This window comes from Brassica napus, chromosome C3 (genome assembly GCF_020379485.1).
Source record: "Brassica napus cultivar Da-Ae chromosome C3, Da-Ae, whole genome shotgun sequence".
Taxonomy (NCBI): domain Eukaryota; kingdom Viridiplantae; phylum Streptophyta; class Magnoliopsida; order Brassicales; family Brassicaceae; genus Brassica; species Brassica napus.
Genome location: NC_063446.1, coordinates 28,222,860 through 28,238,978, shown reverse-complemented (window position 1 = coordinate 28,238,978; position 16,119 = coordinate 28,222,860). Strand labels below are relative to the sequence as shown.

At 30.4% G+C, this 16,119-nt stretch overlaps 2 protein-coding genes and 1 long non-coding RNA gene across 5 annotated transcripts; all 3 read right to left on the bottom strand.

The window, feature by feature from the left end:
• Positions 1-1,322: 1,322 nt before the first annotated feature.
• On the bottom strand, positions 1,323-5,216 carry LOC106358143 (activating signal cointegrator 1 complex subunit 1). Of its 3 annotated transcripts, none has more exons than XM_048753122.1 (14): positions 5,131-5,216; positions 5,009-5,057; positions 4,796-4,908; positions 4,629-4,717; positions 4,521-4,558; positions 4,351-4,430; positions 4,208-4,275; positions 3,980-4,139; positions 3,791-3,903; positions 2,312-2,377; positions 2,132-2,222; positions 1,985-2,052; positions 1,872-1,909; positions 1,323-1,778 (listed from the first exon to the last, which is right to left on the bottom strand). In XM_048753122.1, the coding sequence occupies exons 3-14, from the start codon at positions 4,902-4,904 to the stop codon at positions 1,595-1,597; spliced, it is 1,104 nt and encodes a 367-aa protein (XP_048609079.1). In that variant the 5' UTR covers positions 4,905-4,908; positions 5,009-5,057; positions 5,131-5,216; the 3' UTR covers positions 1,323-1,594. The 3 variants fall into 3 exon arrangements, with proteins under 3 accessions (XP_048609079.1, XP_048609076.1, XP_048609077.1); XM_048753119.1 differs by having other exon boundaries at positions 4,796-4,919; positions 5,131-5,212; XM_048753120.1 differs by having other exon boundaries at positions 4,796-4,919; positions 5,146-5,174.
• Positions 5,217-5,408: 192 nt separating this feature from the next.
• On the bottom strand, positions 5,409-7,100 carry LOC106356377. Its single transcript, XM_013796139.3, has 6 exons — positions 6,777-7,100; positions 6,622-6,707; positions 6,390-6,495; positions 6,173-6,285; positions 6,000-6,065; positions 5,409-5,888 (listed from the first exon to the last, which is right to left on the bottom strand). Exons 1-6 carry the CDS (start codon positions 6,889-6,891, stop codon positions 5,781-5,783), a joined length of 594 nt encoding a protein of 197 aa, XP_013651593.2. The 5' UTR covers positions 6,892-7,100; the 3' UTR covers positions 5,409-5,780.
• A 2,546-nt stretch (positions 7,101-9,646) lies between these two features.
• Positions 9,647-11,938, bottom strand: LOC125584517. The gene is made up of 6 exons (XR_007321433.1): positions 11,214-11,938; positions 10,966-11,064; positions 10,826-10,868; positions 10,568-10,630; positions 10,224-10,456; positions 9,647-10,136 (listed from the first exon to the last, which is right to left on the bottom strand). It is a non-coding gene; the product is annotated as an uncharacterized LOC125584517 (long non-coding RNA).
• Positions 11,939-16,119: the final 4,181 nt, after the last annotated feature.

The following is a 16,119-nucleotide window of genomic DNA, read 5'->3' as shown; positions in this document are numbered from 1 at the left end:
AAAAAATAAAGAGACGGCCCAAATTAACCGCGATGCGGATGCTCTAAGAGTATTATTAATTTGTGGGTTTATTATGAAAGTTTAAAGATTTAAAATTGAAATAATCTCGTTTTGAAAATTTTTAGTGGAATTAAGCATCACGTCAACGGTGTTTATAATTATATCCACTATAATAATAAAGAAAACACGTGAGCCTTTTTCATAGTTTTTATTGAGAGTATTATTAATTTGAGGGTTATATTATAAAATTTTAAAATCTTATATATTAAAACAGAAGTCACTACTTTGATTCATGTGTATTTTTTGTTAAAAATAGACACTCACTAGAAATCATTTATCATTCATTTATTACTAATAATATGAATTAATAATATATCATTCTTAATATAACATCGATTTCTAAAAACCCGGATTGGTTAACAAACTCACCTTGATTCATGTGTACTATTTTTATTTGGATCATCATTTAATTTTTTTATTAAATGTATGTCCTTAATGCTAATATATAATCTTTTAACTACTTAAATCATAATATAATTTAATATCTTTTAATTTAAAATATAAATATATATATTTAATTTTCTTAACAAATGTGTTGAAAAACATTATAACAATATCTTAATTATCAAAAATTGTATATAAATATTTTAACTAATTTTGTAATTAGTAATAAAATTAATGTTATTATACATTAATATATATATACTCATTTATCTTTTATAAAATAAAAAAAATTATATCAAATTTTACTACTTTATAGTTATATCTATCATTTTAAAAGAAAACATTGTATTTAACTAAATATGATAAAATTATTTTAAATTGATAAATTAATATATTTTATTTTCACAAACATTAAAAATTTATTCTAGAAATATAATATGTTGGTAGAACGGGTTAACATTAGTAAATTAGATAATTCATGTATAAAATTAACTTATCTTAAACTTTTATATATATATATATATATATAGTTATTATTTTAAGTGAATAAACATAAAAAAATATCGATAAAAGGAAATCTAGCGCTTTGAATTACGGATCAAGATCATGATAATTGAATAAAAAATAATTTTAAAATACTATAATAAAAAATATCAAATATATGTGATGATTTGAAATAATCAATTAACTTACAACATGAAAACTATCAAATTGTTATATTTAAAATAATTATATATAAACATTTAAATATATAAGTAACTTTAAAAATATATTCTAATTTTGTAAAATATATATAAACATGAAAATTAATACTCGCACGGTTGTGCGGGTCCAAATCTAGTTTGAAAGTTTAAAATGAAAGTAATGACCACTTTAGAGATTTTTAATGGGATTTTCCCTCAACAAATATGTTCAGTATATGTATTAGTTGTAAAAAGTACAAGCACGTTGTAGATCGGTTTATTGATGACCAAGACAAACCAAACCGAAGACACTTATTTGGGTAACATAAGATGACCGGTACAATTTTACAATTCGGTTCACTTCTCAAAGTTGTGAAATTTCATAGTGTCACACACATAGCAGAGACATGTTGGGACTCAGGTAAAGCTTGAGACTTGAGAGAGTCTAGCTGGTTTAATGTTTCTTCTCAGTCTCTATGTTCTCCAGGAAAGGGTATGGAAGCACAGCAACGGTAATAACCGCTCTGGTCAAACACAAAACGCTGTGATAGATGAGCTTCTTGGATCAGATACTCTCCCCAGTCTTCGTTTCCAAACTGTTTGTGGATCTCTCTTGCATCAAACGTATCCATCTTCTTTCTCTTGTCCTTTCTGAGACCACACAATGTTCTTCAGATAATCAGACTCTTGCAACATTGTTTTCTTTATCCGGACATAAAATCTGAAGTTGGGATTAAGAATCACCTCTTCCTGTGCCTCACGTTCATCACAGTAGCGTGCAGCTGCCCAAAATAGATGTTAGCCAAGTGAATGCAACAATCTCACCATAGGTAATAAACTCAGAAAGCTCTTCTTACCTTCAAGCTTTGGTTTGCATCTTTTTCTAAAACAAGTCCAGCTTTCACAAATGCATCAGTAATAACCTCTGAACTTGCGGTTAAGAAAAGTCAAAAGCACATAACGCTAAAACTCTAAATTAACATTAACACTGAAAGCTAGGATACTACAAGCACGTAAAAGCCGTCCTTCATCACCAATTTCTTCAACAGGAATGTAAAGCACACGAGCCTTAGCCAATGATCCTCTCATACAATCCTTAACAAGATAACAAAACAGCAGATGAGTGAGGCAAAACCAACCGGTAGGTAAATGAAAGCAAAGCAAAAGGAACGTATCAATCTCACCAGTCCTTTAAGTCTAATGAATAACGGCCTGTTATCCAAAGCATCCATCACACCAGGAGATATACTCTTGTCTTTTTTTTTTCAGAAAACAAAAGATTCAAGGTCTTGAAGCATTCCTAAAAGGAATGAACACAATCTCTTCAGAAAGAAACTACCTTCAGAACATCACGAGCTGTATTGATTCTATCTTTGTTCCATAGCTTCAGCATAAGCACAGTCAAGTGAATATGGACTTTTCAATCCCCAAGTCTGCCAATGTATAAAACGTACCAAACATGTTAGAGGAACAAGCTTTTTCTACCGGACATTCCACAGAGTTAGTTCATGTTCTTTTTTAATCCACTGGCTGGAGGTTTTGTTCATCAGCAGCTATGATATGGTTTCCGAGAATAGAGTTCTGAAAATTGACTAACTGGAAGCGATACAAAGACAAATAAACAATGATATGTTAATTACTGTCTTGTCTTTGATGAAGATAGATAGATAGATAAAAACACAACAAAAAATAAAAGAGCTCAAAAGAACCTTTAAAGATTCAACCGTCCAGGAATAGGGACAAGCGTTTCAACATACGTCAGAAGACGCCCACATGAATAGAGGGACAAACTAGTATCAACATTTGTCAAACTTTTCTCCTCTAAGTTGTACGCAAGCAGTTTTGACTCTCTTTTCATTGATTCTTTCCCATCAATATCTACTAAAACTAGTAGCAATCCTGCATAAGTTATCGCAGACACTACAAAAATGCGATGGATACGACAACTAGTCGAGATTTCAAGAATGCCAGGCGAGAGAATGCAAATCTTGCTCCAAGATTTGATACCACCACCAATCTTGTCGTCATGTTGGGCAGACCAAACGATTAAACCACCGGACAGGGCGTCAACCCCTACTGTACATAGGCCGCCTCCTCTTCTCAACCCGCCCGCTATAACTTCAGGAAATCCTTTAACGCAATTACTCGGACCTGGGTAGAATTTGAAAGTCTCTGACACCAAATCAAAGCCCAAAAACTTATCAGTTACTTTTACCTTAGCATCATAGACATGCCAGTAGATATTTTCACCAACCAGTGTTCCAGGAACTATACTGTGGAGCATGCCAATGTCACGGAACTCAATCATCCGAGACGCACCTGACTTTAAGGAAAACACAAGTGCTTCAGAGTGGATGCCTTGCTTCTTAAGAAGCAATACAATCTTATAATCTTGACTTGAGGGGTCATAGCCAAAACCCATCTCAGACCAGTCACTGACATTAGGTTTGCGTATTTCTCTTAATTCCCTAAGTGACGGGTTCCAAATACCAAAAATATGATAATCAAAACAATAGCAAAACAGTCCATGGCACTGACCAACTAAAGTAGCATCGAGAATCAATCTCTCAGCTCTATGAAGAGAAGATTAGTAGCATTTTCAGTAAACAAAACACTCAATGTCATGAAGCATTCCTAATACAATCTCTTCTGAAAGAAGTTACCTTCAGAACATCACGAGCTGTATTGAATCGATCTTTCTTCCATAGCTTTAGCATAAGCACAGTCAAGTGGAAAGTACTCGGCTTTATGAATATAGACTTTTCAATCCCCAAGTCTGCCATTTTATAAAACGTACCGAGCATGTCAGAGGAACACGCTTTCTTCTACAGGAGATTAGTTCATGTTCTTACCAAACAAAGTAGATGACTGCACGTCTTGTTTATCACCAGCTATGCTTTGGTTTCCGAGAATAGAGTTCTGAAAATTGACTAGCTTTGCCACTAACTCAGGGTGTATGGCTAATGGAAGTGATACAAAGTGTGAGTAGTCAAGGCTTGGACTCTTTACAACCTATATAATGTGAATTCCAATGAGCACAATCTAAAAAACAAGTACAATACTAAAGACCAAAAGGGAACCTCATCTACAATGGTAGCTATTCTTTCTGAAGCTTTGGTCACACAGTCCACTGAACCACCTTCAATGACTGCAAAGAGAAACAAAAAAAAAAGGATAAGGGCATAGACACCAGGTTGTAAAATTCAAAAAAAAAACATCTTACTGATGTGATCTTCGTTTCTTGATGATGGAAAAATGATCTTCACTCCCATCTCGTCTTCAATTTTCATCTGTGTAGTCCCTCTTTTTTTTTTTTGGCAAAGTTCGCAAACACATTAGCACTAAAGTAAACCCCCCCACAAGTGTATATGATTAACAAAACAGAGCTCTTACTCTTTCCCTTTAATGAACTTCATCAAAGAAGCCCCAACCTGCGGACCAATCACACAAAGTCAGACAAAATCAGTTTAAAACAAAAGAGGTTACAGGAAACATCAGGACCTCAAGAGAAACTGAATGCTTTCCAGCTGAGACAACTGGTGCTCTCTCAGAAACACCACTTGGTTTGCTACACTGACCTTCTGCTGCTTCTGTTTCAACATGAGAGAATCCATGTAAGATATATATAAAAAAAAAGCTATTAAACGATCAAACTGCTAAAGTATAACCTGAATAAACAACGGAAGAGGAGCGAGTGGAGATGGGTCTCCACACTAAATTCACCATCTTTTCCTTCTTGCTTCCTCCATCCATTGCAGCGTTCCCCTTAAAGCTCATGATACTGAAACGTTCCTTCAACGTCAAACATCAATTCAATGCTATGAAGAGAAGAGAAGACAAAATGAGTTTGTTTTTATAAGAAAAAAAAAAAAGTAGCTTACTTGCTTCGATTTAAGACATCTACTCGTAAATCCAACTACACGATCAATCCTAAGATTCCAAAAAGAAACGATATGAAACATAAACAGAGATGATAAAGATTCGATTTTTATCAGAACCGAACCTGAAGAAGAGAGACCTGCAAGTTAACATCTGTCTTTCCTCCGCCTCCTCACCCGTGCCGATGTTTTATTTATTTTTAAATTATCACAAATAACCCCATAACTTCTAAGATATTATAGTATTTACCCCATAGTTTTGAAATTGACTGTTATGACCGTTAAGTATGCTTTGCTCAAATTATTCATACAAAGCTGCTTCTCACCTCTACTGTGTTCCTTGTTGTAAACATGATTAAGATTTGATAGAGAACCTAGTCGAAGAGATAAAAGATCAACCAGGTAAGATATGAAGTTCTTTTGTTTATTTTTGATATAGCAAGCCATATTATGATGTTTAAATCACACATATATTACATATGCTGCTGCAATCACACACACACACTCACACTCACACTCCCACACAAATATTACATATGTTGACATTACCACTGATCACTGTTTTGACATAGATGGTCTTGTTCGTTTGGAGGTCGCCTAGCGTAGGGCAACCAGAGTCTGCGACGTTTGATTAAACGTGGCTATTGATCATTTTCTTATGCTGGAAAAGTTAGTGAACCATGGGAAGGGTAGTAGACGTTCGAGAAACCCCAAATTCGTTGTGAGATATCAGTTCATCTTAGAAACAAGGCACAAGAGTGATAAAAACAAGCTCTTAGAGAATTAGGATACGACATGCCCTCAGTAGACGGCCTTCTTTCCCAACTTCTTCAACAGGTGCATAGAGCACCCGGGTTTTGTCTAAAGATTCCTCCATACATTCCTTAACAAGAGAAAAATATACAAAGCAAATCATTGGGGATAAAGTCAAAGTTTATATTTCAAGCCACTAGAAATATTGTGGTCACTTAAAGCCAAGGATGTTCCATTTTACCAATCCTCTAAGTCGTATGGCGACAGGTCGGTTATCCAAAGCATCATTCACATTTTTAGAAATATCCTGATTTTCATAAAGCAAAAAAACAAGCACTCAATCATCAAAGGCAATCCTAGAAGAAGAAGAAGAAGCATACAATATCTCTTAACGCACGGGAAACTAATTATAACCTTAAGGACACGCTTAGCTTTATCCAAATCTTTCACGTCCTTTAAGTTTAGCATAACCACAGTCAAATGTAATTTACTTGGCGAAACAAGCAATGATTCGTGGAAACCCATATCTGTCCAGTATAAAAAAATGGTATGACAAAGGGAAACAAAAATTTAATACCAAAACAAACACTAATAATTAAATTTTTTATTAACTTTTTTTGTTTGATCTTACTCACTACAGAAGCCTGAAAACCCTTAACCTCATCCTGCAGCTTAGAGTGTGTGGCTAATGGTAGTGAAATGAAGTGTGTAAACACTTCTCTATGACCTTGGAAAATCTACCAAACATGTTTGAGATTTCAGCGATCAAAGAAAAGTAAGAAAACAAATTAGTAACTTATCAAAGGACAGAGATTTCTCAACACTGATGATGAAGAATTAATCTCGGAAATAGATCAGCAAACCTGTTTGCCTTTGGAGAGGGATGAGATGGAAGATCCCCCGAGATCCTGTCTTGATAAGCTCCCCTTCGACGAATCCTTGGACAAATCTGTATAATCCAAATGATCAAATCCAAATACACTCGATGAGAATCAAGAAAGAGAGAAAGAGACTTTACCCATACTCAAAAATGAAACTGTGCCAGCGTTAATACTTCCCACGTTACAATATAGCCTGGTCACACTATCGGAATTAGGTTGAATTAGTGTGTGAAATGAATATAAATAGATCATAAGACATGCATGCTACCTCTGTTCCTTAAAATATATTCTCTCCGTTTCACTTTATTTGTCTTTGTAGAGAAAATATTTCCTTTCAAAATAAATTTTGTTTTATAATTTCAATGCAAAATTTATTGAACTTGTATTCCAATCTATTTTTCTATTGGTTGAAATGTGGTTAGATGTATCTGTAATGACGTTTTTTTTTAGTAAATATATAAAATTAAATGTTTTCTTAATATGTGTGTACAATTCTAAAACTACAAATAAAATGAAACATGTAGTATACTTTTAATGTTTTCACATATGAAAACACATTAAATCTCTCTCTCTCCATCATTTTTCGCAGTTAGCTATTTTCAATAATTTTTAAGAAATAATAATTAGATAAATGCAGTTTTTTAAATATATATATTTTTACAATGAAAAGCACAAAAAACTCATAAAGTCGTAATTTTGAGAAAACAGATGCTTTTTTATGACTTTAAGCATTAGTGCAACTTAATCAAAGTTAAGCACTAATTCTAACGTTATGCTTTAGATTAAACAATGATTATACCCATGCGTTTCTCTTCCAAGACTTTGATCTAAATGCTTTTGAAAAAATATATATAAAGTTAGTGATTACAGAACACACGCGATTAGGTGTCCAAACTGTATTCTTTTAAATATCACTAGGTGAAGACCTGCATAAATACCACGATTTTTTTTCTATATTTTGTAAATATGTTTTTTCTCTATCCCACCTATACCCACAAAAAACTCGTAAAGTCGTAGATTAAAGAAAACAAGATGCTTTGTAATGACTTTAAGCATATATAGTGCTAAAGTCCGGCACCGATTCTAATTAACTTTAAACTTTAGATTAAACAATGACTATACCCAATGCTGGAATTAAATTGGCCAAACAAATAGAAACTGAACAGAAAACAACTGCTACTCATTTAAGAAAAAACTAGATTAACAATTAAAACAATAATTTTTTTAAATAATAAATTTTTATTTTTCGGTTCATTAACTTTAAATTTAAAAAAAATAAGTAAACAGATATTTTTCCTGTTTAGTTTAACAATGTTTTAATTTAATTTTTGGTTTATTAAAATTATTTTAGGACATATATCCAAATTTAGTTATACTTTATTCAAGAATATTACTATAATTTAAAATTTCATCATTAATTTATATAGGTATCTTTAAATTAATCAAAATTTTATATATTCAAAATTTATTTATATTTGATTTAGAAATCTTGTCATAATTCAAAATTTTAATTTTTAACTTTTTAAAAAAAAATACTGTCATAAAAAGTTAACTATTAAAATTGTAATATTGTTATAAGATAAAAGTTATATCATATTTTTTACAAAGCCGTGTCATTTTTTTTGAAAATTAACATAGCGCAGACATATAAACAAATAATGTTTAAGGAATCATATTTGTTAACATATAATGTAACTTTGGCTGCTTAGAGCGACCTCTCTTTTAACATTTATTAGAGATTGGTCTGCACGTCTGTGCGGGTGTTAATTTTTACTTTTTCATAAATTGATATTTTATTTTTACTGATTAGTGTTATACTCCCTCCGTTTTATATTGTAACTAGTTTTAGGAACAAAATTTTGTTTCAAAATGTAAGTAGTTTTCATATTTCTAGGTAACTTTTATATTTATTGAATATAGTGTGACCAATCAAATTAAATAAACTTATTTTTGATTGGTTAAATTATATCTAACCTATTTATTATACAATACTTTTTAAAATATAATAATTTTCTTAATGTTTGTGCTTTTAGGCAAAACTACTTACATTATAAAACGGAGGGAGTATATTTTATATGTATCATGATGTAATCAATTGTATAAGTATTTGAATATTTTTAGGTTCATATACATTAGAACCGAACCATAATCAAATTGGGTAATTTGATTACTTTTGGTTATTTGGTTATTTTTAGTTTATTTTTAATTAGAATTCAAAAAACCCAAATCAAATCGGTTAATATGGTTACTTTTGGTACAAATATCCAGAATTATTTTAGAGACATTAGTTTTTGGACATTTTTAGGTTTCTATACATAAAAACCAAATCCATCCAGACTTGGGAGAATCCAACTTGAAACCCACCCAAAAATTTACAATGCCCGAATAAAGTCTAATTTGAAAACCCAAAAAATACGATATCCGAAAGGAACAACTCGTACCTGAACTGGTACCCGAATGTCTATGACTAACTAATTCTGCAAACAAATAAAAAACGTTTTGTTAACTATTTTGAATTTTGTCACAAATGAAGAAATTTCATTTAAACATGTCGAATTGTTATGGTTAATATGTAAATAAACACTGCCAAAATATAATAGTAAATATGATTAGTGAAGTAGTTAAAAAGAGTGAGAAAGTGAAGCGAAAAGATACAATAAAACACTTCAAAATAGGTAATTTATGTTTTGTACTTTTGTAATAAATGAAGCGAAAAGATACAATTAAACACCAACATATTAGATTTTATTTTTGAACATAAATATTTTCTACTTACGAAAATAAAATATATAAATATATAAATTTAATACAATTTTATTATATTTAGCTCAATATAGTAATTTTCTTTTAATATGATTGATTATGATTATATAATAGATAAAATATTATATAATTTTTTAATTTTCATTTTATAAACGATAACTGAATATATTAATGTATAATTATTAATTTCGTAATTAATGAAAATATTTAAATATAATTTTGAAAATGAAGAACTTGTAAAAATCTTTTAAAACAAATTTGTCAGAATTTTAAAATAAATATTTTTATATTTAAAATGAAAAGATATCAAAAGATATTATGATTAAAATAGTTTAAAGATTCTATGTATTATTAGTCTTAATAAAATGCATTTAATATGATTTCTAACTAATGATCCAAATTAAAAAATCACACATGAAAGAAGTCATGACTTTTATTTTAATATGTAAGATGTATTCTGAAATATACTTTGTTCTTGGTGACAAATCTTAAGGTTTTTCATTTTTTTGTTTCTTTTGCATAAAAAAGTTTTAGGAACTATCTATTAACATCTCTTTTACATTTCAATAAATTCATTAGAGCTCAAATCCACTTGTTTGGATTTCTTTCATGAACCATATGAATGGAAGTAGCCGCTCGAGTCAAACCATGATCGTTTTGAGATTTTGAAAGGAACAACCACGACACCATCTTATTTGATCACTGTAGGCTACATTCATCATCGTGGGATGTAGCTGCAGAAAAAAGGAACAACCATGAAACCCTCTCATTAATCACTGTAGATTTTTCAGTTTCTGATAGGAGATTTATAAACTATTTACCGTCAAGGGTGACTTTGCATCTTCGTTAGCAAGTTTATCATGCACAAATGCATCGATCCCAAGATCTAGTTAGAGAGTTTAAATAATTTGAGATCTCTTGCGCGTAATAAAAACAAGCTCTTAGAGAAATTAGGATAAGACACGCCCTTAGCAGACGGCCTTCATCCCCAACTTCTTCAACATGTTCACACAGAGCACACGCTAGTTTCGTCTAAAGATCCATCCATACAATCCTTAACATGAGAAAAATACACAAACCAAATCATTGTTGATAAAGTCAATTTTTATGTTTCAAGCCCGTAGAAATATTGTAGTAACGTAAAGCTAAGAATGTTCCATCTTACCAATCCTTAAAGTCGCATGAAAACGAATGCTTGAAAAAAAATCTGTTTTCACATGATAATCATCTGATCACACACATGCACAACACAAGCATAATCCAAATCAAATCCAAAAACACTCGAGGAGAATCAAGAAAGATAGAGAGAGAGACTTAAATAATACTCAAGCGCACTTTGCCGGCGTTCAAGACTTTTGACGTTAACCTCTTTTTATTTTTATTAAACATCTAAAAAGCGTAAAGAAGTTGCAAGAGGACTGACCAAAGGTTAAATTCTACGGTTGTTTCATCAAGGATGTCTATGCCTGCTCATACCAACATTTCTTTTTATCAAGAAAACAATACTGGAAAAGTTAACTTGGCAATCATAAAGAAAGGGAATATATATATATAAAGATTTACTTGTAACCCCGGTTATCGTAATGTTTGCATTAGTGCTACTCGTAATCGTGTCTGGGGAGATCTCCACAGTGTTGACAACAACGGGATAGTCAAAAGTCCCTACCAAAAGAAATAAAAAAACAGAAGAAAATGATACCAACATCTTACTACGAATATTTTTTTTAACTTTCACAAATCAAAGTAGCATTATTTTGCTTTTTTTTATCAAAAATAAAGTAATACAAAAATAAACATCAACCGCTACTTACTATTGCAGGTTACGAATCCAGTAGATAAGCCCAAAGCAGCCGGTAAGAAAAAGAGTGATACAAGGAGCAGAAGAAGCGAGGGCTGGCCATGAGATATCGCCATATATATAATAATTAGCTCTCGATCCTCAGTAGATAGTCTTTATATCCTTTTTGTGTTTGGCCTAATTAAATGTTTATGTCTATATATGCCTGTCTGCCTCCCTTTTCTAATAGTTGGTAGATTATAAGATTTTGCTACTCAAACTAATATATATTATAATAATTTTCCATGTTATATGCGAGAACCTTAAAATATAGTAAGTTGTTAAAATATTGTATGGCTGTTTGGTTTGACAAAAGAAATATGTAGTAGTGGAGGACGTGTTGGCCTGTTGCGCTTACATGAATGCAACCGATTATAAGATTGGCTGTAAAGTAATACCCCTATATCTATACATGCCTGCCGGCCTGCTATTTTATAGTCGGTAGATTATAAGATTTTGCTACTCGAGATAATATCCCTTAATTATAATAATTTCTCATGTCATACGCGAGGACCATAAAATATAGTAGTTGTTAAAATATTGTATCGCAGTTTGGTTTGACAAAATAAATATGTAGTAGTGTGATAATCGGTGGATTATAATAGTTGCGCTTACATCATGAATGCAATAAATTAAACTAAAATGAACAATTTCGTCTACAACCATGTGATTGATTCCCAGCATATGATATCATTTTATTTAATTACTAGGTTAAGATCCGCGCCTTGCGCGGAATCAACATTATATATATAAATTATTTTATGTATTAAATATTTTTACATATTATGAAATAATAAATATATATTAAATAATTAAAAGTCAGTAACTATTAAATATATAATTAAATTGGTGCGAACATATAAATCAATTTTATTAATCCAAAAAATATTTTTTTTTTATATTTGATAGGATATGTTATTAAATTTAAATGATACTAACATATATAATATATTTTAGTATATTTTTAATATTAATGTCTATTAAATGATGATTTTTACTCATATAGTTTTTTCGATCATTTGTATCTTTTATAGAAAAAAATTTAAATTACTGATAACAAAATTTTCATTGTGGGATTAATAGTTTTAGTAATTTATAATTTAAAAAAAAAAAAAGTTGTCAATGATCGTTCAAAACTTTTATCAAAAAAATTGTTCAAAGTAAATTTTGAAACTAAAATATTGTATTTTACATGGTGTATAGTTTAATTTAAAATAATATATATATATTAATCTTAATAATTAATTAAATTAGACTTTTTACTTATATAATTTTTGTAATCATTTGTATTTTGTCATAACAAAAATTTTAAACCATGGATCATAAAATTTGAATGTGAGACTTTTAACAGTTTTAATAATTTATAGCCGTTTATAAAAATTCAAAATATAAGATATACATAAAAATCTAAATTTTTATTATATGGTTATTGTGGTTGTTTAATTTATTTAATAGTTTAAAATTAAACTAATATGATAGAAGATACACTATTTTTTATCAAATCTTTATTATTCAAAATCATTAATTGTCATATATACTTTAGCCACATTAGGCAATTCCGTAAATTTTATTTAAGAAAATAATAAAGTACATTAATGATGAATTTATTGTTAGTTTAATAAAAATCTTATTATATAATTAGATGGACCAACATATTTCTTTAATGATTCTAAGAATCATTATAGTGATGACATGTGGCTACAAAAAGAAGTTGTAATGCTTCTCAAATAATATATAGGGGATTACTTATCCTGTATAGAGACTAACAATACATTGTTTGAAAAGGAAAACAAATAAAGTATTACATTCAGATGGGTATGATTCAGAAAAACTGGACATCACTCCACTATATTTGTTGTTATGCATCACGAAAGAACACACCAGGCTCGTGTTCTGGAACCCTTATTCGGGGGGAATCTCGGTGAGCCTGCGTCGAACGACCCGCTCAATACAACGGGTACTGGTATAGTTATGTTCTCATATTCGACAAATAGCATCCATATATTCCCAGACCGAGAGCTTTGCACGAGATCTACCATGTAAACTCTAATTCAAGAGGGTTTTTAATGTCACCAGAGACCGGTATGTTAAGGGAAATACGTAGATAAGAGCATGTTTATTGCAGGTCTCTTAGGTTGGGTTTTCTAGCGTAATATAAGATACGGAGATGTATCTTATATCTCTTATTTAAGAGACGTCTCTTAGCTTTTTTAGTTAAAAATTAAGAGGCCGTATTTTATATTACGCCAAGAAATCCAACCTAAGATACCTACAAAAAACATGCTCTAAGGATTCACGAGAAACATTCGTTATTTACTTTGTTTCGATAAGATTTCTATGATAAGAGTGTCATGCTTGAAGAGAAATAATTAGGCAATCTCTAGTCCACTCTGCCCTTTCAAATTAATACTTAGGCGCTTTGTGAATCTATCCTCTGCTTCTTGGTTTTGGCTCTAGTCAATCAGTGATCAGCATCGTAACAACTTTTTGTTCTGTTGTAACCTTGGTCTTCTCTACCGATGTTTTTATTTTTCAAAAATTAGCTCTAAACGCAGTTGTTCTCCAAACGCAGAAGCTGAAATATTTGTGATTGCGTTTGATAATGCCAATGCTGGGATACATTCGAAGCTTGTCATCCTCCTATGCTGTACCAGTACTGCCGCAAAGCCCATAAGGAGTAAACCTGAAAGCAAGCAACACAGTCTGGCCCACGACCGAGTTGGTTCCTCGGGTTCCAATAGATCTTATCTCATTAGTATCCTAATCTTATTCATAATCTTATTCAAGCATATATTATATGGGAGAAATATAATATTATTCACCTCTCATTTTACTACCAATCAAAATGCCACATAGATTAATAATAAAATATATTATTTATTTTTAAAAAAATCTAAAATAATTGAAAAAATTAATGACGTTCATTTTAATGACACTAACGCCACTAACTAAACCCTGAATCTTAAATCTAAACCCTAAATCCTAAATTCTAAACCCTAAACCCAAATCTTATATTTTAAACCCAATTTCTAAACTCTAAACCCTAAACCCAAACCGTAAACTATAAACCCAAACCCTAGACCTTAAACTCAAACCCTAGATTTTAAACCAAAACCGTAAACTCTAAACCAAAACCCTAGACCTTAAACTCAAACCCTAGATCTTAAACTCAAACCTAGACTCTAAACCCAAATCTTAAACCCTAAAGAAACAACATCAACACTAACCCAAACCTTTAGGATATAGGATTTGGGTTCAGGGTTTACGATTTGAGTTTAGGGTGTATGGATTAGGTTTGGATATATGGTTTGAGTTTAGAGTCTATGATTTGGGTTTAGGATATAAGGTTTAGGGTTTACGGTTTGGGTTTAGGGTTTAAGATTTGGGTTTAGGATATAGGGTTTATGGTTTACAATTTGGGTTTAGAGTTTAGGATTTGGGTTTAGAGTTTAGATTTAAAGTTTAGAGTTTAGTTAGTGGCGTTAGCATCATTAAAATTGGCGTTAACATCATTAAAATTGGTGTTATTATTTTTTTTCAATTATTTCAGATTTTTTTAAATAAAATTAATATATTTTATTATTAATCCAGGTAATATTTTGATTGGTAATACGAAGAGAAATGAATTTAAAGGTTCACGATCGGGGTGAACCCTTATTCAAATAAAAGCATCAATTAATTAGCAATCTATCTTAAAGCGTGGGAAGCGAGATCCTCGAGAGATGGACTTGCATTAACTACAACCATGTGATTGGTTACATTATGCATAAGATATTATTTAATCAATTACGGGACATTTGCTAAAAACAACTTGAATATTCAAGTCAAACCTAAAAGTGTACCCCACTTTCGGTCAAATGCAAAGCCAACCTAAAGGAAAAGTAAAAGTACTATTTAACCTTTATGACCAAACAAAAAAAACAGAAATATATTTTACGTTTTTATCCTTCGGAAGTCTACACGTAATAAAAAAAGTCTACATATATATAGACTTCCTACGAAGTCTACCTTATAGACTTATTTTGGAATCTACACTCTAATTTGATCTAATGATTTAATTTTGAGAATGTATAAAAATAATTATTGTGATATTTTTAACTAATCATCAATATAATGGATAATATGAAGTAAATAAATTAAAATTTCATATAATTGAACAATTTTGAAGAATATATACTAATTTGGTTATCATGTGTTAGACAATGTTCATAGTTTAGAAACAAAAGGTTCTAACATGTTATGTTTTTTAGTGGTTGATTTCATAGGGTTAGATTTTAGATTTTGTTTTGATTTTGTTTTATTAACTTAAATCTGCATATTAATGTTTAGTAGTTTATATTTTGTATAATTGAGACCTTTTGATTATTAAGCAAAACATTTAGGGTTTGAAATTTGTGGTTTAGAGTATCGTAGACCTACAATAAAGTCTATTTATTTGAAGACGTCTTTTTAGTCTATATTTTTCAAATTGTTTTACCAAAAATCATTATATTTAAACTAGGTTAAGTTCCTTAAAAAAAAAATCATAAACTATAACTATTAAAAAATAAAGAAATAAATTTAGTAAATCATATATTAAAATTATTAAAATAATAAAGAATAAGCAACAATAATGAAATTATTATAGTAGACTTCTAAAAAGGTCTACTATGTTATAGTAAAATCTACTCCAAAATTTTAATTTTATTAGACTTCAAAAGAAGTCAACAGCATCGTAAATTTTAACCTAGTTACATTTTTGTCTCTCTGTATAAACAAAATTAATACAGTCTCTCTCTAAAGTGGCTACACAAGTTTTTAAAACTCTCTCCCTTCTCTCTAAAACTCTCTTCCTTCTCCCTAAAATTCTCTCAATTCTTTTAAAAACTCTCTCATTTCTC

Coding starts and splice junctions, on each gene's coding strand:
- LOC106356377 (XM_013796139.3), bottom strand. CDS start 6,891: ATGATCTATTTATATTCATTTCACACACTAATTCAACCTAATTCCGAT. Junction 6,708..6,776: donor AGTTTCATTTTTGAGTATGG/GTAAAGTCTCTT, acceptor TGGATTATACAG/ATTTGTCCAAGGATTCGTCG. Junction 6,286..6,389: donor TTTTCAGGCTTCTGTAGTGA/GTAAGATCAAAC, acceptor TATACTGGACAG/ATATGGGTTTCCACGAATCA.
- LOC106358143 (XM_048753119.1), bottom strand. CDS start 5,159: ATGTTAACTTGCAGGTCTCTCTTCTTCAG. Junction 2,378..3,790: donor CAGCTCGTGATGTTCTGAAG/GTAACTTCTTTC, acceptor AAAAAAGACAAG/AGTATATCTCCTGGTGTGAT. Junction 1,910..1,984: donor ATGCAAACCAAAGCTTGAAG/GTAAGAAGAGCT, acceptor TATTTTGGGCAG/CTGCACGCTACTGTGATGAA.